The following is a 24345-nucleotide window of genomic DNA, read 5'->3' as shown; positions in this document are numbered from 1 at the left end:
CGAATTAATCGGCTTTCTGAGGAAAGCCCTGGACTGCACCAGTCAATATAGGCTTACAGATTTCGAACACGCTTTTCCAGAACATAGGACACAATCTGGCACTGGAGGAATGAGATACAGGTTAAAAAGACAAGGTTTAAAAAATAAAAGAAGAAAGAAATCCACATTCATCTTAACCCAGTTGTATTTTGGAAACAATCTAAGCTCACTAAAAGCAATTTTATGGTAGACTTGGCTTGTTCTCTCTACTTGTTCCCTCTCCTTCCTCCTTGTGACCCAAGCCAATGTACAGCTTTGACCCAGATATTAAGATATGCATTTCCATGCATCTTTGTGTTAATACAGTATTTGATTTGCTGTCACATTAATTTCCATTTATATTTATTTAAAGAGGGAGACTACCACTAGACCCTAATATCACCGTCCTGCACGCCATTACCAGAAGTGCAACGAGTTAACAGAACGGGAAGGGAGGCCTTCCCTGGCAGGTACATGGGGACACAGGCAGCGAGGATGACATATCCATCACCACATACAAGGTCACACTGGGAAGAAAACATCAGCCGGACGGACGCACAAGAACCACAGGGCACACAACACAAGACAGGGATGATACCACAGACAGCACAGACACGGAACTCCGTGTGTCGGGGTCAAACTTACAGGCACGGAAACTGGTGGAGCAATCATTAACAGAGACAGAAGAAAGTGGGAAGGTTCTCTCAAGGGTGTCCATGTTAGCACGCACACGGCCTGACATGCATGAGCAGTCACGCTCAGAACGTCCGCAATCAAAACAACATGCCCGTCTCATTCTCTTGTAGATGGACATCTTGGCTATCACCATGTGGTTGGATGGAGGAGAGGAAGAGCGGTAGTTAATGGCAAGGTCACATACAGCAAGGCAGCTAGAAGGGAGCTAAAGGGATTTAACACAGGTCTTAGTTCACATTAACAGTCTTGACCCAGAAAAAAAAAAAATGCAGAGTGACTGCTGGTAACAGTTTGGTTGTACATCAAAAAAAGCAGCGAAAATATAAATTGCCTTTACCGTCCCCCCAAGGTTGTTGTGTATTATTTTTCTCCCCTAGGTAAACTGGGTGACTACAGGAAGTGGGCATGGCTGATTACAATAGGGTTCTTGGATGAGAAGAAGAGCACGTTAGAGACAGCAAAAATGTAACCAACGTTTTTCCCCTGGCGCAATTAATAAAGGAGGTCAAAATCTACACACAGCCAATCAATTAATTGCTTATTTGGTACAATAAATGGTTTTTTGCGAGATGCAAAATATCTAATATGCAGGCTTTCTAATTTCCATCCATTTCTGGGCATTAGGCAGAGCCTAGGACAAGCTTTCATCAAATTAGATGTGAAACGATTACATGTTAATATGGTATCTGAGGATGCCTCTGCTGAACTTCCCCAGAGTGAGTTTACATGATGCCTACAGGAATTTAAATTTACTCTTGACAGAACAAATATCCAAATCTGTCCATATAAGAAATGCAGCTACTCAAGGCTAACGCTGCGTATTTGACATTAAAGGCAGTTCACAAATAAGAAATCACCAAAAGCATATGAGATGTTGGTCTATTGGAATGCATTTAGCTACTCATGGGTGTATTTTCTGCTTAAAGCTGGGAGAATCAGAAAATCGCATCTGCTTTTCTCTCCCCACCCACTGAACATTCAGAAAGCAATCGGGCTATCGGTTAATCATAATTTTTTCTTATACAGGAAATACTGGCCGAAATAGATTAGAGATTATAAAACATGAAGTCAGAGATTAGGTCACACGTCAAATATCTTACTTATATTTGCGGGTAGCATTAATAGCTCTTCTAAAGCTGGTATCATAGGTTCTGGCCTGCCTGGGGATCCAGCTTGCGTGCTGACCCCCAAACCCTGCTGGACGTTGCCGTAGCGGTTCTCAGGACACTTCACCCTCATCCTTCAAGCCAATTTATATTTCAGTCCAAGGAGCTTTCTGTGCCTCATTTTGATGCTACAACAGGCAAACGTGTTTGCTCATCACTTAGCATGAACCAGCCTGCTTCTCTCACAGGATTGGAGAACTTCTATTTATTCCAAGCGTCATCGCCAAAGAGTAAGCCTGAACTGGAGAGGTGTTACTCCTGGCGCCCACACCTTCCATTTTAAAAGTCATTTTTTCCCCTCTTTCTTTTTCTTTGTGGAGAATGGTTGCACTCTTACTTTAAAATACGGCTTGTGGTTTTGCCCTCTTTGAATGTTACAGTCACCAGGAAGAGGGGTTTAAATCTCTCAAATGGGTCAAGTCCTGTTCTAAGACCTTTATGACTTGCCATACAGTATATTTGTCAAGCAGGGGTAACGTTATGATTGTGAAGAACAGGCACTGGGGGAGATGAATGAGAGATCCGTTCCTGTAAACTTGGCTCCCATTTTTAGTGACATGTTCTTTTAGCATCCTAGCTAACTGGTTGTTCAAATCATCATCATGCACCCCAGCCCTCTTCAACGCGTGGTACATCATTCCTGAGCTGAGCTGAGCTTTTACAAAAAGAAAAAAAAAAAAAAAAAAAGAGGGAGAGAGAGAGAAGAAAAAAAAAAGAAAGAAAGAAAGAAAAGAAAAGTTCCACTATAGCATTTGAATTGGAAGACTTCAGAAGGCATGGCATGAATGCGTAGACACCCCAAACGGTAGGAGTTGAAATCAAGAAAGAGGAAAAAGTCTTCAGCTGAAGACACAAAAGTAAAATTATTTTACACACATTCAGATATGATGGACAACTGGTAGACTGCTTGCTTATTTGGTGGCTGGTTCTTTTACTGGAAATATTGATTTGTTATTTACACAGAGGTAGGAAACAAAGATAATTTTTTTGTTTCACTGTAAATAAATCGTTTTGAAAAAAATTTAATCAAATGCTGTAGCAGAAGAGAAGCCCATCAAACTCTGAAATGCTATGCTTCTCATTAGCAACAGTCCCTGGTTTTCATTTCCATACTGCCATTTTGGGTTCATATACAATAATAGAATCTGACACACTTATAGGGAAAGAGAGTTCTTCTATATATACCGTCTTTAAGGACAAGGGGAGGGAGGATGAGGCAGAATAACTTTGAAACGATTCTGTCAGAGGTAAGCCCATCATAATGGGTGATTTTAAACCTCGTACTTGATAAGGGCTTCAGGAGGAAACGCAACTTCAACCCAGGGCCTCTCAGGAACTGTTTGCAACAGTTATTGCTGGCTGTTCTGGAGACCATGCATTGTTCTAAAATTTCATATTGTTAGCATGCAGGAACAGGCTGAAACTGGTAATCGAAGCAGCAAAAAACCATTTGCTATAAGAAGATTAAATGTTAATTATAAGCAGTCACATTCCAAAGCAGCATATGCATAAAAAAGCAAACATGCTATTACTCGTCATTCCTCCCCAGTGATCATTTTTACACTCACACCAAATACAAAATAGAAATCTCAAAAGACAAACAAGCACCACCACAAAAAAAACCAGCAAGAATGACCAATGAGAGGCTCAAAGACAAGACAGAAACAGTTAAAAAATGATTGAGCCCCACATGTTGACAAATCTTTGTGAATTACAATGTCTAGACCAAGGTCGCACAGACTGGGAGGGTGGCTCTCTCTCTCTCTCCTTCTGGAATAGTCCATTTTCATCGACAGCCCCACCCCCAAGATGTCTTCACCTATATACTTTGGGGCCCACCCTCTTAACAGGTAAGGCCCATCTGACCTCCCTTCTGGTGCAGTGATTCATCAGGCTTGACGGATGTGCATCCCAGCCAGGAAGAGCCCTCCTCTGGGCCATTAAATGAGTCGTGAACAAGCGCTTGAACTAAACACGTTTGGGGATTTGCCTGCGTGGTAGTAGCTGTTCCAGAGGATGTGGACACTGTGTGTAAAATTACACTCTCAAGTTGTAAAATAAAATTTTATCAAAATTAAGTCGTGGCTCTCCTGACTTAAAAGACACCACCCCTTGTCCCCTTCAACTCTCTCTGGCTTCCTAATCCTCCTGTTTTGTTTTAGCGAATCACGGATATTCAGAACCGCTGGTGTTTTATTTCCATTTCCCCGTGACTGTTTCGTTTGCTAGAGCTGATGTAGGTTAGAAGGTTAATTTCAGATATCAGAGTGCCACTTAAAACTCCCGAGGTTAGGTTTCAAAGAGCAACTTTGAAAGTTTCAGTATTTATTTAAACCAGAGCTAAATTTCTTAATCTACTCCCTGGACACATAAAGTGCCCTCTCACCTTTGGTGTTTGCTGATTTTCTTTTTCACACAGCCACCCAACGCTCTCTTCCCAAATCCCAAGCCTCGGAAAAGGGAATTTTCCCCAGGATTTCAACGCAAATGTAGATGCAAAGTAGATCTAGGAGGACATCTAGTGGACCCGTATGGAAGAGCAGCTAGCCAACGGACTGAACTAGCTGGCCTTTCTCTGCAAGGGAGCAGGAAGGGGACCCTGTGTGCCCAAAAGAATTCACATCTTTGCAGTGTCATTTCAGTCCAGTCGTTCTGGACATTCACAGCGGATGTTAGGGGGCAGTGGGGACAAAGCAGTGAATTCTAGGAGTTGGTTCAAGAGTGCCGACTTGCAAACACATTGGCTCTGTCGCCACGGCCGGTAGACGGGGACCACTTCAGCAGCAGCTGGCTGGGTCTCCTCGAAGCCCTGCTGCAGCTTTCTGAGACAGGAAACAGACAAGAGCGTGTCTCTGGTAGGCGTGAATACTGTAGCTACTTGTCATTCCGTCTTAGGGCTTTTGGAACTTTATGCCTAATTAATCGGTCCCATAGGCCAACTTACTGAGGGAAGGCAGAAATATAAGCCTCTGGGGACTTCGTTTTCTCTTTGGCCCACACCACAAGGTTCTTGTTCTTGGACCGGCGCCACCGACTCCAAGAGGTTATGTGGTTGCCAAGAATGAGACCCTGGGTCTCACCTTCCTCCGAAGAACTTTGTCTCGGCCCTTTTACAATTTGAGAAAAAGCTTTTATGTGCTTTCCTTCACCAAAATGGAGTGGCTATTCCTCCAATATTTCCATTATGACTTCCTAGTGCTATTTGTAGAGATAAAAAATGAGAGTGTTGCCCTAATGGACATCATCAAGGCTATCTGTTTACCCCTAAGTGTTTAAAAATGGGGGATTTCTCAGACCTACTCTCAGACCACTTTTCCTGTGTTTTCGAGGGTCATGATCACGAGAAAAGAAACCTGTAGAGAAGTGGCTGGTGGAGATGTGGCTCGGTTACTGCTGCTTCCTTGCATCAACGGACAATGAGCTGTCACGCTTGGGATCTCTGCCGGTTAGCCCTTCTGAGCCAAGCCTGGAACGAAGAGGGAGTTGGACTCCATCCTGTGCTCAGCACCATCTGCCTCCCGCATCAGCAACCAAATTGCCAACCAATTTCCAACGGCAGAATCTTAATTTCCAGGGTGGGCTGGAAGGGGCAGGGAAAGCAGCGCTGGACTGAGAGGCTCAGGGGGAGTTTTCCAACTGCTGGAGAAAGTTTTCTAGGTTTGAATGGAGCAAATTCAAAGGAAGACTAGCGTGGAGGAAAAAAAATACCTGCCTTCAGTTCACAGGTACCTCTTAGATCACAATGACATGTTTAAAATCAATCCCAGTGGAGGAAGGACGAATTCCAAGCCTGAACCCTGAAGCTGCTCTTCACACACTCAGCAGCAACTAAAACTAGAACTAGAAGCATCCACGGAATGAAAATGTCCACCGAGGCAGAGGGGTGACGCATTCGTTGGATGTGAGGCTGGGAATCGGCGAGCGTTCTTTCCAGTCCTGTAAATGAAGAACGATGTCTTCACTTAGCAAAATTCCTCCTATTAGCTTCTGCAGGGAGAAGAAAGATCTTCCGGGTGGTTTTCCAAGAACAGAAAGAGGGGGGAAGAGAAAGCGAGTTAATGTCAGTGGCACGAAGTACACAGAACTCGTCGATCCCGCCCTCCACAGCACGCCGTGGCTGTGCAAGGCTGAGGCATTTGGCACCAGAGTTGTTCGGCGATTGACATCCCTTTTCCGTCTGATGCCGAAGGATCACGAGGTAGAGTAGGCACCTCAGCAGGTAGGAGAGCGGTACAAGCCCTCGAGCCATCCTTCCAGGTGTTCTGCAGATAAAGGGAGCCACAGAGTCCATTTTGGTGGCGGTGTGTGACAGACTGAAGGCGTCATTGGTTTCTTTTGTCTGTACACTAAGCATTCTAGAGCCTCAAACTCGGAAGACTAGCCAGAACCAGATGACCCCCTCGCACAGTGCAAAGGCAATCAGAGTTCTGAGTGCTGAGTTATCTCCAGATGCCAGGACCGCTGGACTGAACTGATCTGCAGGCTGGGTGTCATGTTCAGTGGAGTCTCACGGACGTGAGTACAGACCCGACGATGCTCACTGCTGGTGCCACCAAGGGCAGCACTGCTCGGAGTCACCCACAGAAACACTGGCTCTGAAATGGTCACATCTTGTCGGGTGAGAGGGGCCCTACTCTGTGAGTACGTTAGGGGCTCAGAGACTTACATTCACTTGTTCCGACTTCTACCTAGCTCACTAATGAAATGGAACATTGTCCTTGAGCCAATTTTTCCACCTGAAACCAGTAAATGGAACTTCCAAGAAGCCTGACTAACACCATAGCAGAACTGGGTATGTCCTAGTGGGTACCGATTGGAAGGGGAAATATATTTTAAAAGCAAGGGAACTTCATAGACTGCAGGAAATAATTACCACTGTGGAAATATTTGTGTCCAGTAAGGGGGCTTAAGATACTGACAATCCCAAAGTCTGGTATCCAATTAACTCTCTAGCAAGCACTTTCTCACATAGAGAGGTATGAATATTGTATTAAATACATCGCTCTCTCTATAAAATATCTCTATGCTTACATATAAAAATTTTCATTTTTACATATAAAGTACTGGTACGTATCATATATATATCACAACACGGGAATATATATGTAGCATATGTGTTTCCTTCAGGATACGAATTCAAGCTCGGTAGCAGAGACCAGGTCTGATTTATCAAAGGCAAGCATGACAATGACCCCCAGTTGACGAGGCATCTACAGCTAGAGTGGTAATTACCTCAGCCTACTCAGCGTCCCCTAAAGGTCCCGAGATAAGGCCTTCAAGAGAAACACTGTGGTCAAGGTCTTATTTTCAAATGGAAAAATAAGACAGCGCCAGAAGCTGGCAAGAGGCTGGGGGATGGGAAGATGAACGGAGGTGTGGGGAGGGGGTCCCTGCTCTGGGGGGGTCTCTAGCTCCAGGCTCCTCTGCAGACCATGTTGGATGAGGGAGTTGGGGCATGATGTCACTGCTACATGCAACATAAATACCAAAAGAAAAAAAGAAACTGAAACTGTACAGAAAATAAAAGAAGTATCTCTTCTAGAGAAAGACAGGGGGAACTGGACTCCGGGCTACTGGGAACCCGTTTTACTCACAATATATCACTACCAGTGTGCAGTTAAAATAGAGTAGGGGCCGTATTCCAAGGCAGCAAAGAGAAAAAAAAATAAATCAAAAATATGTCAATGATTAGAAGTTCAAGAAAATTCCTTCAAACACATCAATTCAGACATGACTTGTCCCCTGGGAGTCCACCCTTTGGCAAACTTTTACAGGCTGGGGGAAAAAATGTAAATCATTAGACCAGGTTTGTTATACAGAAGAAGAAAATGGGTAAATAGTAGATTCTGAGAACTTGCTCCTTGGCCAGACAGCTGAATTTGACTCTCTTCCTTGATGGAATGCTATGAAGAAATGGAAAGAAATGCAAAAGTTAAACTATACTACCACAGAGTTTCCAGAAATGGAACGTCCACACTCAGTATTTCTCCAGATAGTATGGCATGAAATGTTCAAGGCGAATGGGGAGGTGGGGGTGGGGTTGGAAGGGGGAAGAGCTGTGTTGGGAGGGGAGGGTTAGGAAGTTGTGGGTAAAGAACAATGACTGTCACCAGCTCTGACCTCATGGAGGTGGATCGTTCTAGGGTGAATTATTAACACCTGGCCTAATAGGTTTGGACCAATGACTGTGTGGGTCAGCTGCCCTCTCCAACCTACGGCACCGGGCAGTGTGCAATCAAAGGCACAGGAACTTTCCCTCCTCCCCCGCCAATGCATCATTCACAGTTCTAGCTCCTTCTAACGAAAGTTTCTTTGCCACAAAAAGCTATCTTCCCCAATTTCCTGACTTGCCTGGTATGCATGGGGAGGTTCATGTTTAATTATTCACTTTATTCTGACCACCCCTTACACATACACATCTGCATCCTGCCCTCTGGAACACAGGCTACCATGGCCTTTTAATTAGGAAGAACAATATTTGGACAATTTTGATTGTCATCAAACATTAACCTCACAGCTAGAGGCCTCTGTGAGATGAGGAGCCCAAGAGGGAAGGGGGTACAGAGAGCCAGGGGCAAGACCCCTGTCATGCAGGCTCCGCTTTGGGAGGCGGTCCTTCCATGACAATCCACGCCACGCATGGGGAGAGAGCACACACTTCACCAGCTGAACCAGCTCTAAGGGGAATGAAGAGAATATGATTATTTCAAACAATCGTGTGCCTCTCCCTCCAGGATGAAGTTAAAGTCAACTGCTGTTTGCTTGCCTGGAACCAGGGTGCAAAAATATTCTAGAAGCCAAATCCTCATTTCTAGGGACCTAAAAGCTTTCTGCTGAGTTCCATTGCAGTGCCTAGTGGGGAACATCCAGTATCAGAGACATTTTCTCCCCATCGTTCCACCTTCTACCCTTGCCTTTCTAGAGTCTGTTCTCTGCCCCGTCACCATGGAGGTCATCTAATACGGGAATTGATGATGTTGTGTCCTTGCTCAAATCTCCCAGTGGCTCTATCAATTATAGGACTAAAACCCAAGGTTTCTCATCATAGCCTCTGCCTTCCTCTCTGACCTCATCTCATTCCACTCCTTCCCCATTCCCAGTCCCCCTGGCCTTCCTTCCTTCCCTCTTTCCCTCCTTCCTTCCAACACTTCAACTTTTTCCTGCCTCTTGACCTTTGCCCTTGCTACCAACCCGACAAGGTCTCAGCTTCAATGTCACCTTCTAAGGGAGGCCTTCTAGACCTTTCTGGCTAAAGCAACATTCTGACAATTTCCCCATACCCTCAGTCTCCTCTCTCTTCATGGCATTTGACTCTATCTGCATTTAATGGTTTGTATGATCACTGTTTGTCTCCATTCACTAAAGTGAAGACTTCAGAAGAACACTGATGTTCTCTGGTTCACCCGTCCATCCCTGGCACCAAGAATCCACTTGGCACAAAGAAAGCACTCAGAAATATGTGGATGGCTAGTCAACAAGTGAATTTCAGTGGTACTCCATGGGACCAGGTTCTGTGGCACATATCTGGTCATGGATAATTGGCCCCGACACTCTCCTGCATTTCCCAACCCCTTCCACTATGAGAGTTTCCTTACAAAGGAGTTGACCCTTCTTCTGTATTTGTTACTCTCATTGACTTTCACCTTGGGATACTGTGTTCCTCTGATTTAAATGATCTGGGGGATGCCTGGTTATCTGAGCTGTGTTTCTGTGTGCATGGCCAACCAAGCAGGGCTGGGATGGACGTCCTGGTGAGGAGGACCTTTGGCGTCAATGAGTTTAGGGGATCGGAAGTAGAATGGATTTGTTCTGGGCCTTACACACGCTTAGATGCTCCCCTTAGGTTGTTAGAATCAGAGAATTCTTAGACCTCAAGAACTTAGCGTCTCAGTCTTTGACTGAGACCTTGATAAATACTCATCTTAGTAAGGTGTCAGAGCTGGGGGAAATGGGGCCATGTGTGTTGAGTCAGTGGAGAAAGCAAAATAACGGGCCTAAGCTGCCCCAAACTTGGGAACCAGCCTCGGAGGATTTCTACAGAAACTCTTCTGGACCAAGAGCGCTCCCATGGGTATTTGCCTAAGAGATCGAGTGTCTTTGTGCTGCACCAGAGCGATATTTATATCTTACTGGTTTTTCATTACTGTGACCCCTTTAGGAATGCATTGAAAAAAGCCCTAACTTTGGCTGGCATATCTCAGGAATAGTGCTCTTCTATCTGGTTTCTGCTTGTGAAAAAGTGCTTTATGGGCCGATCTTTCATAACTGTGTTTCTACTCTTCAGACCCAAAGTCATTGCCTTGCCCTTCTCTCTTGCAAAAATCATCAGAACACTGAGTGCACAGCATGGAAAGGCCTTTTGGGTGAGACTGAACCCCTGTGTGTTGGGTTTGTATGACTCTCAGCAATCTCATCCTCCCACTAAACTTGGAGACTTAGTTTCCTCTTTTTGTAAAATGGAATTAATGACATCCCCTGACAATTACCCAGAGTTAGGGTGAGGATCAAAGAAAATAATGATCATAAATAAGGCGCTCTGAAAACACTAAATCACCGTAGGAAGGAAGGCATCGTTATTATTGTTTTCTTTAGGGTCGTGAACAATTTCTATTAGGCAATACAACATAATGACCTCAAGAGGCATGGCCTTCTCGAGGCACACCCACTTTAAGTCCTGGTTTCTCGGGAGCTCATGATCCAACATTCCTGACTTACCATATCTTTCTCAAGAGGTCCCATTGACAAGCTGCTTTGGAAGAGATCTGAGATGGGATATGCCAGAAGCTACTGAGCCCAATCTAGTCTACCCCAAGGAGCAACGGTGTGTGAGGTTGGTTACTGGAGCAATGGCAAATAAAGCTGATTGGTGATGCCCAAGTTCTCTTCCTGGGCCAGTCTGAGGATACTACAATGGAAAATTCTGGATCTTGGTATCAAACCTTACAGCAGTCCCAGTGGAAAAAGAGTCAGCTCCCATTCGGGAGACAGTGTCCTCGGACTCAGTTTCCCTTTCAGCCCTAGAGCAGCCATCTTCACACTCGGTGGTCCCACGTCCACTGGAAATCACTATGTAAAAATACTTCCTTCTCCATGGTCTTAGCTGCCCTCCTTTTCATACACCGCGCTGACCACATTCAAGTGAACACAACCACCTGGGCCTCCCTCCAGGGTTCAGAGGTGGGGATTAGGCACCAAGTTCACTCAAAGGTATTGATGGTGGTGATTTTCCATCCTCTGCTCTAATAAAGCAAGGACAAGCATTTTTTCATGTCTCTTTAAACTGCTGGGTGAAACATAAACATATTCAAGAAACCTCTTGATGTTTAGTGTTTCTTTAATAGGAAAAGGAGAAGGGAAACAAATTTGGGGAAAGGGAAGGGGGGAGGGGGAAAGAAACACTACTTACGCCGTTTGCAGCCACATTTTTTTATTCTTTTGGGATCTGTGATGTCATCGTGACAGGCCTTGCAGTAAAAAAATGCCCTGGAGAAAGAGAATGGAAAAACTGACACATTTCATAATCCGCCCGAATGAAACAAGCACCACATTTCCTCCATCGTGGTGCCAAATTAATGAAACACGCCGGCACTAATTTCCTTTCATCTTTTGAAAGGTTTAGACGTTTACAGACGGAAATGTTTGTTGCAAGACCTTTTATTTCAAACACAGGATTCTGCAATTTGAGTTAGTGCTTCTTTTAATAAACTTTCCTTTGAAAAGGAACTGGGGAATCGGCTGCTGATGGGACACCCTGGGTCTGCTCGTCTTTCATTGTTGAGCACAGTATCCAGTGCTGCTCATGAGAACATGCGGGCAGCCAGCCCCAGGCCCTTGGTGGGGAAGTTGAATCCATCTCCGACACCCTCGATGTCTGGTCAGGTATTTATAGAAGGGGCCGTAAGGAGAGTTCTGCCATCAAATAAAAACTTAAGCCTTATCACTCTGAAAACACGTTTCTTTTCAAAATGAGAGAGGTTAAGGACACAGGTGGACAGGCAAAGACAAAAGCTGTGAGTCAAAGGTGTCCTCTGTCAAATTTCTTCTGGCATTTCATAGCCCACATTTGCTCCCATAGTGGAAGAACCAACTCCCATACTCTCCGGCCCCGAGAGCATGTAATAAATGGAGATTTTCTTCTCATGGTAAAGCACAGCTCAGCTGAGCATCGCAATGGGGTGGACAGAGGGCACTCTAGGGTTGGGTACCCAACGAAAGGAACCAATAAGAAAATCCCCTTGACTGACTTAAGTGTCAAGGTGTGATTACCAATCACACTGGCTGTGTCAAAGATACTCTGGATGAGACAAAATAAGATCATTCGAGCACAGAATGCAAAGGACCCAGAAGAACAGTGCTGAAGGCCTAGATCTTTTCAGGACAGGGGATTACTGGCATAAGATTTCACTGGAACAACCTCACAAGCTCTGGATACGGGGACCAACAAAGTCCTTGGCTTCACCATTCTCAACGTGAAACTGAATGCCAGGGATAAACATGGTCTTCCCTTGACCAAGACTATAAAAAAGAGACAAAATTCTTGACCATTCTATTCCTAGTTTCCTTTTTATGTTTTCACAGAACTTGCACATGATTGGCACGAGGCGCAAACCAATGTTAAGACTTTGGGATCTGGAAGAGACCTTGGAGGTCCCCAGGACTCCGTGTCCCCATCTGTAAATTGAGGAGGTTGTCACAACCTGCCCAAAGTCATCCTATGCTGGGCTCGGCTGGCCCCAGGACTTCTAAATCCAAGCCCAAAGTTCTTCATGCATTAGCAGCTCATTTACTGTTTCTTTAAATGCCAGTGTTCATCCATGTTGAGAAAGAAGAAAGAAAGGAAGGAAGGAAGGAAGGAAGGAAGGAAGGAAGAGGGAGAGAAGGAGGGAGGGACGAACGGAGGGAGGGAGGGAGGGAGGAAGGAAGAAAGGAAGGAAAAAGGCAGCTGATTGTTTGCCCTGAGTGGCCATGTGGCTAAGAAAGGGGAAGGACAGGGAAGGAGGAAGCCATTTTGTTTCTGCCATTTTCTCCCCCACCTGATGTTCCTCCATATAATAATAATGACAACAGTAACAGGGAACATTTATAGAACACAGACTAGGCCAGGTGCTATTCTAAGCATTTTATAAGTATTAATGAATTTGATCTTCAAACAACACTTTGAAGGAGTAATGATTATTATCTCTGTCTTCCAGACAAGGAAACTAAAGCACAGAGAGATTACATGACTTGCCCAAGGTCATGCAGAGCCAGGATTCAAGTCCAGACAGCCTAGTCCCAGAGTTCAAGGTCTTAAAGACATTTCTAATAGATGATGAAACCGTGATAATTCTGACTAGACTGTTGAGAAGATCACATAGATTATTAGTTCATGAATTAAAGCTAGATTCTGAAAATAAGGTAAAGTTAAAGAGTGAGATGGGGCCAGGGAGTGGGGGTGGGGAGTGTCTCTTGTTCACAGTCCTGGAGACACATCCCTACCCGGAGGGAGCACAGTACCTAAGCTCCAGTTGAGTTTTGCCAGGTGGTACTTCTTTGCAAGCACCACGTTCTTCCCCACTCACTTCTGTCTCTCTCATACTCATCTGGCAAAGCCCTCACCTTACTGCACACCTGAACCTGAGCAGCCAAGCGGTCAGGAAAGGAAACACAACTGTGCTGACTGATCTTACTTATAATCCATGGCCATGGATTCCGGAGGACTTTTCACACACCCCAGGCCTCCTGCATATCCCCTCCTTCCACCTCAACCCTCTCTCCTCCCCACTTCCTCTCCTACTGCACCCCTTCGCCAAGTGGCCCTCAGCTGATGACCTTGACACACACATCATAGAGAAGACCAAATTCATACCCCGGAAAGCCAGTGTTTAGGGTCTCCTTGTCCTCTGGTGTCCTGTTCTGTTCGGCCAATGGGAAGAGCCAGCAGGAGACTGGAGAATGGGAAGGGAGAGTTCCTCCCTGCCGAATCATGAGTTGGTGGTAGTCCCATCTCCACTCTAGAGAGGGCTCAGCTCCTGCCAAGCAGCTTTTCCTACACTACAACTTGTCTCTCTCTCCAGGCTCTGATAGCTCTCTTTCCCCTTGACTCGTACATTCAGGGCTGAGAATGGCTCCCCTCTGTTGTAGCTCTGGGGTGCTTTGCCATTCCTTGTTTGTTCTCCTTAACTCTCTGCCCACAACTTTATATGGTCCCTGCACAAAACTCCTCTCTTTTTTTATTTAGGTGTGTCCTCTGCTTCTGGCTAGGACCCTCCCTGCTACAGCACCCAAACTGACACCTCCAGCCTTCATCTTTCCCCCCAAACTCCAGAATCTTAGATCTAACTGCCTTGATGACATGTCTATGTTTATGTTTAGTTACATATCACCTACTTAACATAGCCAAATAGGATTCTTAATTTCCTATACCCCAAACTTGCTCCTTTTCTAGCTTTCCCCATCTTGGTAAGGTGAGGAGCCAACATCCACCCAATTGCAGAAGCTCCAAATCTAGGCTCCATTCTTGATTCCTCTTTTCCCCCTTCCTTCTTATATGCAATCCACCAGGGGCCCTACAGACTCTCTAGTAAAATATATTATGACTCAGTCTCCCTTCTCTTCACCTCCACTCACTCGCCTAGCCCACGTTATTCCCCCTCAGTTATACAATGTAGTCTCCTTGTCTCTGGGCCCCCTCCCCTGTGGCACCACATCCCATTCTTTAGAATAAACGGGAAAGACCTTTCAATAATGTAAATCAGGCTACATCACACCCAGCTTAAAACCATCAATGACTCCATTTTATAACAACCCAACCCCTGCATCAAGTCCTATGGGAGCCAGCCCTGCCTTTCTCTCTTACCTCATCTCCCCACACTACTCCCTCAGACACACTTTCCATCCCTTGGCTTCCTGCACACAACACTGTCCCCACCTTGTCCCCTCTTCCCTTCTGATCTTTCTGTGATGGACTCTTTCCCATCATCCCCATTTCTGCTCAAATGTGGCTCCTTTTAGAGCAGTCTTCACTTATACACAATCTAAATCAGTGACCCAGCTGCATTAATTCTTTGATTAATGTACCATAAATAAACAAAACTGCAATTCTCTCCTCCCTAGAACATGAGCCTCTGGGAGCAAGGACTTTGTTTCACCACTGCTCCCCTGGCACCTGGTACAGAGTGTTCTAGAAAATGAGTGACCTGCAGACATTTGATGGATGAACGAGTGTGAGAATACTGCCTAGTAATGCTAGATCTGCAAGTTTTTCAGGAGAAACCAGGACCAGGGATTTTTAAATAAAAGATGAGGAGGTCTTCCTCTTGGCAACTCATTTATTTGTTAAAATCGTGAATCAAACGAATTCTGTCTGCAAGCCAAACTCGGTCAATGGGGCACCATTTTGTGTTTCCTACATCGTAGACTATGGGCCAAGTTCATTTAAAAAGGAAAATATTTAGGGCAAGGAATAGGGGACAAGTGACTGAATGTTCACCCCAAAGTGAATTTTCTAAGACTGGAATGGATGGTTTCACTCCTCTTTTCCTATAACAGTGCCTCTGAAAGTTTCTGTGAGCTAAAATCCATTAACATCTTGGGTTGCTTTTTTGTAGGAGAGGGTACAAACTCAATCCTGTATCATCATAATCAACTTTTCCATTTTTACAAAACTTGTTTAGTTTCATTCAAATCTCCAAGGCCCTTTCTGTGGTTTTCTGCAGTCTTCATCTATTTGAAATCCCCTAACTGACAGCATTTGCTCTGACACATCACACACTATGGAAAATTACAGGCTGGTGTTGTAGCTGATTGTGTCAGCATGTATTTGTGAATACCATAAAGCACTGAAATGAGACATATTGCACTCCCTAATACAGGAGGTAATTTGTTTTTTGGACTGCCTGGTATTTGTGACATTCATTAGCGAGAGATGCAATAGGAAATAGAATTACACAAATGGGAGTTTCGTGTTATATTTGCTATCTGGGAGGTACACGTGATCTACAGCACCGCTGTGCTCCCCAGCACACCCCCCCCCCATACAGGCTGTTGAGATGCTGCCTGTGTGTCTCGCAGTCTAGATGTGAGCACAACTTTCTATTCCAGGGGACCTGGTCAGGGTTGGAGGGGGGTCCTCAGTCCCATTCATCCCCACTTTCTGCTCAGGTGAACCCAGTTCTCTAGGTACTCCTAAAGAACAGTCAAGATCCATGAACTAGATAAGAAGCTCTTCCTGTTTCCATCTGAATAACGGCAATTCTTCCCCAATTTGTAGAAGTAAATTTAAGCCATTAGCTCGGTTTAAAGAATTTTTCTTTTTTGTTGTTTTGTTTTGTTTCTCTGTGTTTTTTTGTTTCTCCACTGCATTTTTCTCCCCCTAAAAGCTTTTATAACTAGTATGGTTAGTTTGCAGGAGTGGGTGAAGAGGAAAAAAGTAATAGTCATGAGCTGTCGAATATCCTGGTTCTGTGCTCAGCACGTCAGGCTCACCTCTTGGCACATCATTAAGAAGGTAAGCTCTGGCACTGGACTTCCTGGTTTCAGATCCTGGCTTTACTTCTCATGAGCGGTGGGGCTTGGGGCAAGTTAGCTCACCAATCTGCACCTTGGTCTCCTCATGAGGAAAATGAAAATAGTAATGCTACCTATCTCACAAGGTTGTTGAGAGGATGACATTAGTTCATGGTAGCTGGTACTTAGAGCAGGGTGGGCACACATTAAACTCTGCATATGAATCTGCTAGTATTATTAAATTTGGTAGAAAGTGTGGGTTTGGGGAAAAGGAAAGACCATTTCCAATCTGGGCTCTGCCACTTGCTTATGTGCTATATAACCTTTGGACAAATCATTTATCTCAGCCTTACAGATGAGGAAAACAAAGCCCCAAGGGTTGTAGAAGACTCATCTTATGAGGTTATTCTGAGGACTAGCAACAACAAATGTAGAACAGTTAGCACAGGCCTGGCTTTGAGTGGGAACTCATTACATGAAAACAATAGGCTTCCATAAATAATTATAGGCCTTTCACAATTAATCATTTATTTGAAATATTTTTTATAACATAATTGTTAAAGTAAGTGGCCAACTATCAGAGCCACATTTTCTGCTAATAAGTTTTTCAGAGTTCATAGGATAGACTCAAATATAATACTATTCCATGGTGTTCTCCAAAGAGCCCTGTGTTTGTTAGGCTGCTTAAACAGGTTTAAGGACACTAATAAATGTGTCATAAAACACTGAGGTCAAGGGTATCCTGAGCTGTACCTACAGAGGCTTAAGAATTGAACCTGACAACTTCAACTCCTCGCCTAGAAGGCCACAAACAGAAATATAGCTAACTGAATATTTCATCTGAAATTAACCCAAACCTTTGGAGACTGCATTTGGCACTTAGATTAGAAAGCTGATAATACACGAGTAAATCTGCCTAGACAAGGGACTAGACAAGGGACCAGTTGTCCTGTGTTATATTGCTGTGGGTCATCAAGAATCAGAATGACTCTGAGCACTTGCTTCAGTTCTCTGGGACTCAATTTCCTCCCTTAGAAAATGAAGGAGCAGTTAACAAGGCCCTCCTTGTTCTAAAATTTTATTTATTACTCTAATTCAAAGATGCGGAATCAACTACATGAAGAGGCGTTCATGGAAACATCTGAAAACATAATCTCTTTTTCCTAAGATGGGGCACCACTGATACCCATGGACACATTAAGAAGTTTTGGGTTTAGGGCCCTATACATATTGAAAGCATGCCCATCACGGTAGATCAAGAGGTCTATGGCTGGGCCAGAAAGGAAGGCAGATAAATATGAACTCTTACCGTTTAACTTCTTTGGCATCACTTGCGATGAAAAATCCTAAAGTGCCTTCTTGGATCTTAAGATGGTTTCCAGGGTTAATTAATATACTGCTCAGTGAACAAAAACAAACAAAGAAGACACATTTGTGAGGTCATGTTCTGAACAAAACCTTGAAGACTACACTGTACTATTAATTGTATAGGGGGCCCACTATACAAGTGTTTTTTCCCAAAGATGTTGTCTAGAGCTTGATGTCCACAGTCCCAGACATTTAAATGGATAATGCCATCATAAAACTCTACTGGTCAATTCCCAGGTTGGCATACTCCCAGTTGCAGAAATCAAAGCACATCTAGGTTTCAGGGCTGGGGTGTATAATGGGGTTGCCATCGTAGGCTTCTGATCTGATACGCAGCCCTTTAGAAACTTCTATTGATGGTCAACATTGCATGTTATTGGTCTAATAAAACTATTGCTGTAACAATTTTCCATTAGATGACAGAGCATTAATGGGACCCCTATATGCATCCAGCAATATACACGTACACATGTATTACTGCAGGGAATGGTACACGACACCTGTAACCAATGCAGAAGCAAACATCACATCTGCACAATGTTGGTAAAGACATGTACGTGGGCTCCGAGGGCAAACAGTGAAAAAAGAAAAATGCCAGCAGTTGGAAATGATTCCAGTCTGCTTATACCAAAATGCATGGGAGTGTTTGAATAAAGTGTGTGTCTGGTATATCCTGAATGGGGCAAACTGTAATTAAAAAACAAATGCAAATCATCCCCCCAAAAAACTTCCCTTTGCAGGGAAGTTCAGACCTAAATATAGACGGTCCTATTTCAAAGTGTTATGAATGGATTAGCTGACTAAGTTGTGCTTGGACTGAAAAAAAAAAAGAGATACATGTCTCCTCATCTAATAAATGGGTGAAACAAACAAGTTTAATTTTCTGCAGATCAAGAACAGAATGCAGGAATGTATTATAAAGAGACTGAGAAGCTTTGGGCTTAATGGACAGGGAATTTAGGTACTCTGAATGCAGCAATAAATACAAAAGAGGTATCTCTGATCTGAAAAGCCGGCTTTGAGGTCATAGATGTTCGGAATCAGGCTAAAGGAAGTCCGCAACTGTCTAAGACAATCAAAATGGAGGACGGTAATTAACATGTGATTTTTCACTGCTGGCAAAACCGTTCCAGGAAAGTGCTGCGGCCAACAGAGTGATGCATCTGTTGTAATACAGGAAGGACCCAGGTGAACTTTTGTTCTGCCGGGAGGACTCAGAATGGATCATTATGGCAAAATAATTGTTTGTGGTCACAAGAACATCCACTATTACCCATAACGAGACCTGACAGAAGGAAACCGATCCGTGTCATCACTGTTATTAACACTAAATAATAGCCAGGGACCATGATGATTGGTCTGTTCTGCCGTAGAACCACAGGCTACAATGAAATTCTTCACAAATCAGGAAGCAGCAGACCACACTAATAGCAACAGCTTGCAACGGGCAGCGGCACTGGACAGGCGCCTCCTAATTACCCCCCTGCCAATTCTTTACATCAGTTTAACAGCCCTCTGACTTCTCATGATCATGAAGGGAAAGGGGTCAGAGCTTATATAGCTTAGATGGACTCCTTTTTCAAAGCCAATTAAATGTGATGTCGTAGAGGAGCAGAATTCTGGATTTTGCACACTTTCTTACCCTCTTTGCTGTAAGGCAGTATGTGGACGCCCTGGCTCTGCGATCAGAAATTGCACCCAAATTCCAGCATCCCCACTTAGTAGCTGTCTGGCTTTGGGAAAATTACTAAATCTCCCTCAAACTCAATATCCTCACCTACAACGAGGATGAAAATCACAGCCTTTCTTCAGAGGACAGAACAAGATACTGCACAGAAGGCTCAATGCATATTGGCTATTGTTATTATTTATTATTACTGCAAAAAAAAGGCAAAGCATATTTCGTTTTCAATGGAATTACCAGATTTTCTTTAGCGGGCCCCATAGAACGGAACACAGGGCTCCTTATCAAAATATCCTGTCCATAATGAGATGAATTTACAGGGTAAAGAACTGTACATTCCAGAATAGTGTACAAGGGCATACATGAAAAATTCTGGGTACGTACGGTGTCGGAAGAAGCTAATTCCTTAAAGCTGGAAAAAGCTCCATTTTGGTATGTATTTATAACAGAGCATAAAACAATCTTCTGAGTGAAAAAGAAAATCCTATCTTGATTTCAACGATGCAATTCAAAAGGGGAAATTTGACACTCATCAATGTCTTGGTGACATATATGTGCAAAACAAGCCTTGCACAGGAACCCTTTCCACATTATGTGCTTCGTTAATTGCACTCCAGTGATCAAGCCCACCGTATCATGGGAGGAAGCCAGTGAGAGCAAGCTTCCTATCAATGAGAAGTTTCTTTTCATTTCCTCTGTTCTTTATCAACAGTGAACAAGAATCGGCTTCCAGTGAGAATGTGGGATTATCATTCCAGGGATAGCAGGTTGAGATCATTTATTACAGCCTGAAAGCCTGCTGTAGTCAAGAGAGTGTGGTCGCGGGGAGAGATCTGGGGCACTGATGGGAGGCAGGTTTGTGTTCAAATGTGTTGCCCTGCCAGGGCTGGTTAAGCGAGCAGGTGCCTGTGTCAGGCCTAGGAGTTCAGACTCTGGCCTGGGGCACGTGGATGCCACTCAGCCTCACTCTTCTCCTTTGTGAAATGGAGTGAATAATCTCAATTACAGTGTCGCTAAAAGAATGAAAGCACATTCTGTGTGCTCAGTGTCTGCCACGTAGTAGATCCTTAATGCACGGTCACTATTAAAAGTAAGCATGGTTATTAAAACAACTAAATGAGAAGCAAACAATCTCCTGCACGGTCTCAGCTCTCCATTTTGCCCTTGGTGCCAATAAATTACCAGGAGGCCCCCTATTGGCATTTGAAAGGTCTTTTTACTGACTGCAGTATCTAAAACATTATATCCCTCGACGACATCTGGAGATGGGCTAATTTGGACTGGCTTTTGCCTGCAGAGTGGAGTGTCTCTCTGTTCCTCAAACCTCATGCACCTCCAAGGACATCACTGCCCGTGTGATTCCAGGGTGCCTTCTCATTCTCTTCTGGAGAGGGCTTAACAAGGAGCAAGAGGCTTTAAATCATCTCTTCACATCATGTGTGAGGCTGTAGGCTCACATTAGCAGCTATCCAGATCAGGCTAAGGCAGTCTTCTGGGTAGGAATTGAAAGAATGAGCCCAGACCTTGTGAATAATGCAGGAAAGAAATCCAGATACGTAAGAATGTTCACTGTGCTAGATTCCACTGATGTATTTAAGGGTTTGGCTAGAGAAACATGTGCCCTTGATTCCAGGGCCCACTGCAGAAAATACTCCCTATTGGAAGGGTACAAGGTTTCAAAGACTCTTTGAGGAAATGTGTTACTCTCTCTAACACTGTAGACATTAATTCTTCTATCTACATTCCAAATCTAGAAAATTTAGATAAAATGTTAATCTTCCTCTTTTTGAAAATATAAAAAAGATAAGGATCCCAGACAGAAGTAATTTTTTTCCCACCAAAGTGCGTACGACCCTCGGAATAGGTTATTGACCTCCTACTGGGAATATGTAAATCTTTCCAAAGGTCTTTGATCTCTTAAAAGAATATCCAACGTTAAGTTTGTTTCGTTCTTATGACTGTAAGAAGTCTCCCTCCCTGCGCATCACATTAAATCAGTCCTTGGCTCCAATTTTGTCTCTTTCACTAGCTTATCAGAGATAAACTTCAAAATGCATCATGTAAAGAATCAAGAAAATCTTTAAGAAAAAGTCCATATATCAATGAGCAGAATTCCAATAGGGACCTCTTCTTGGCAGAGAAGGACTCTCCCTCATTTCAAGGAACACATAAATTATCCTCTTTCTTCTATGACCTTGCTAATTTCAACAGAAAACATTCAGTGGCAGCTGGAGGCAAAGGGCTTCTCTAGCTCCTTCCCCCAGGAGTCTTGCCCTCTCTTTCTCTTTGGCTCTCAGACTACTTTCGTATCGAGATTCATCCTTTGGCTCCTCGCCCACTATAAGGACACAAATACATACTTCCTGTGGGGAACCCGTAGCTGAAAAAGAAGAGTGAAAAGCAAGATCATATTTTATTTATTTTTGTAAGTAAGTTTCTCACAGCTGCCAGCTTAGAACCCAGTATGCAATAGGCACTCTTCAACTACTTGTGGAATGAATAAAAAACATAAATCACTGGTCTCTGCTCCAAAAGTGTTCCTTTTCCTCTCCGCTAAGGAGAAAGGTGGTCACAACTGTTCTTTCAAAGCCCGAGTGGCTATTCTTCTCAGTCAGGCCTACTAAAGGAGTGACCACACCTTTCCTAGGGGGTTGGCAACTGAGCAAAAAATCTCCCAGATGCACTAAGTACAAAAATCTAAACATACAGTTGCGTAAACAGCCACTTGGGGGAGAGGAGCAATTGATTTCAACATTGAAGGCACCCCTCGGAGTTGAAATAGAAAACACCAGAACGTAGGACTGGCTAGCAGGGCTCAAGTCAACACAAAAATGTCCCCGTCGGGTTCCTGAGGGAGGGGAGCTCCAGGCCTCAAGCTACAGTGCATTTTATTGTGTATGTCTTGCTGAACTTTAGTCAGGTTGGAGACTTGGGGCTTGACGGGGCAAAATGATTTATTCCTCTTCTCCACCACTTATGCATAACAACTAGGAAACATCTACTTATTCCTTCTTCAATCATCATAAACTTTGTTTGCTGTTTTCGGAGACAACCAATGATGAATAGTTCAACTGAACCCTATTTTTTTAAAGAAATCGTTTATCCATTATGGGTAACTATGACAGGTGTGTATTTCTCCCTGGCCACCCCTCCACCCCCTGCCTCAATTTTTGGTAGGTGTAATGTACCATTCCCTGAACAATTACGGAACTATCAGTTACATGAGAATATCACCGTACTTGATAACATGGTAATTATATCTGTGTCTAGCAAGCTGATGGGACTTCATTAACTAGAGCAAGGGAATAAGAACCATCTAAGACTTCAGTTCATGCTGTGCCCAGATGAATGACGCCACTGGGGAGTGGCCTCTTTGACCACCCACGGTCATGTATGATTGCTATTGGGTGGGACTTGGAGCCAATTGTTCTCTCAGGAACACAACTGCCCTGCGGTTTATGGGCTGTGTGAGGGCACAGCCTACAGAAACCCCGAAGCTCAAATCGTATTGCCTTTCCGGAACTTTCCATTTTTTTCTGGGCTTTCAAATATATGCTGCTGGAGTCCCACACAACTAGACACACACACTTTTACTTAGAGACTATGTGTAGGAGACACAGTGTGTATTCCATGCTTCAATGTATTTGAGCCCAGTTCGCTCACACAGAGACAGCGTAATAAAGATTGCTCCCAGTCGGTCAGACTCAAACGTCTGCCACCATGGCCCGCCAATGATATGGGCAAGGAACTGTTCAGCCTGAACCCACCACAATGAGTTTAGAAGTGGCATTTAAAAATATATTTGACACATAGGAGCCCTAGGGGATGGGGAAGAGACAATTCGTTTGGGAGGGGAAATGGCAGCTATTTGGTTCTGGGAGCAAGCCATGTCACTCTGGGGTACACTTTACGACAAGTCATGCTACGTCACAACATGCCTCCACCACAAGATAAAAGGACTCAAAGGCCAAAAGCCAACAGCAGAGGTGCAACCACTGTGGACCTTTGAAGATGCAAAGTGTTGCAGTAACTTCTCGCAGTTGGATCATAGCAATAATACCAAACTGACAGGAAGCCACCTCTATTGTCACGCATCTACTCCAAAAATCACAGAAGAAATCGGACTTTGGAAAGAGTTCCAGACAAATATCCCCACCACACATACGCACAAACACACCACAACAATTACAAACACGAACACATGACAGTGATTCCAACCACGGAGAGAAACAACTCTTGAGAAGATGAACACGAAGGCATCTCGATAGTATGTTTTCAACAATACTGGTTTAGAGAACACATTATTGAAAAACTACACTGGAAATATCAACCGAAAAAGTTAAAAGAAAATGCCATCGATGAGGATTTGGTCATGCTTCGTGCAACAGAAAACAGCAGCAAAACAGGGTGACGTCACATGGTGAAAGCGGAGATACGTCACATTAAGAAATGTGCCCAAACACACTAGGGAAAAAAATAAAGCCACGAGTTCATCTCAATAAACAGTACTCATTCACTAAATCAAATGTGATAATCTGGCAATCCGGGAGCAGTGTTCTAAGTCTGTACCGAGGACTGCCCAAGGAAGAAAATAATGCAAAACGTTATCATCAAAATAAGCATCAGGACAAAACAAAAGTTGAGTGTTAGCTGAGCTTGGTCTCTGTTTTGTGGATAAAAGGACACGATCCCTGCTCTACAAACAGGAAACTGGACACGGGGAGGAGGAAGTCACTGGGAATGTGGATGTGGTATGCAGACAGATGGCACCACAGAGCCTGGTGGACACTGAGACACATCAGGACAGGACAGAAACAGACACCAGGGGCTGGAGAGGAGTATTCTCCTTCTCAACGTTGATGGCACTGGTTCCCATCACTGGTGCCATGACTGAACACAGGGATTGTACCTGTCGCGTTTTTAGGT

General features: G+C 44.1%; 1 protein-coding gene across 5 annotated transcripts in view; it reads right to left on the bottom strand.

Annotated features, from left to right (window-relative positions):
• KCNMA1 (potassium calcium-activated channel subfamily M alpha 1) overlaps positions 1 to 24345 on the bottom strand; it is a gene marked incomplete at both ends in the record, with an annotated part of 724384 nt that overhangs the window by 117803 nt on the left and 582236 nt on the right. For all 5 annotated transcript variants that reach the window (XM_080822610.1, XM_080822608.1, XM_080822611.1 and 2 more), the window contains 2 exons: positions 11287 to 11363; positions 17677 to 17763. In XM_080822610.1, the coding sequence (XP_080678736.1) occupies positions 11287 to 11363; positions 17677 to 17763 (164 nt within the window). The remainder of the gene's footprint in view (positions 1 to 11286; positions 11364 to 17676; positions 17764 to 24345) is intronic.

The sequence above is a fragment of the Martes martes genome, assembly GCF_963455335.1.
Source record: "Martes martes genome assembly, chromosome: 14".
In the NCBI taxonomy this organism is placed as follows: domain Eukaryota; kingdom Metazoa; phylum Chordata; class Mammalia; order Carnivora; family Mustelidae; genus Martes; species Martes martes.
Note: the sequence above shows the minus strand (reverse complement) of the source record. Positions and strands in the feature narration are given on the sequence as shown.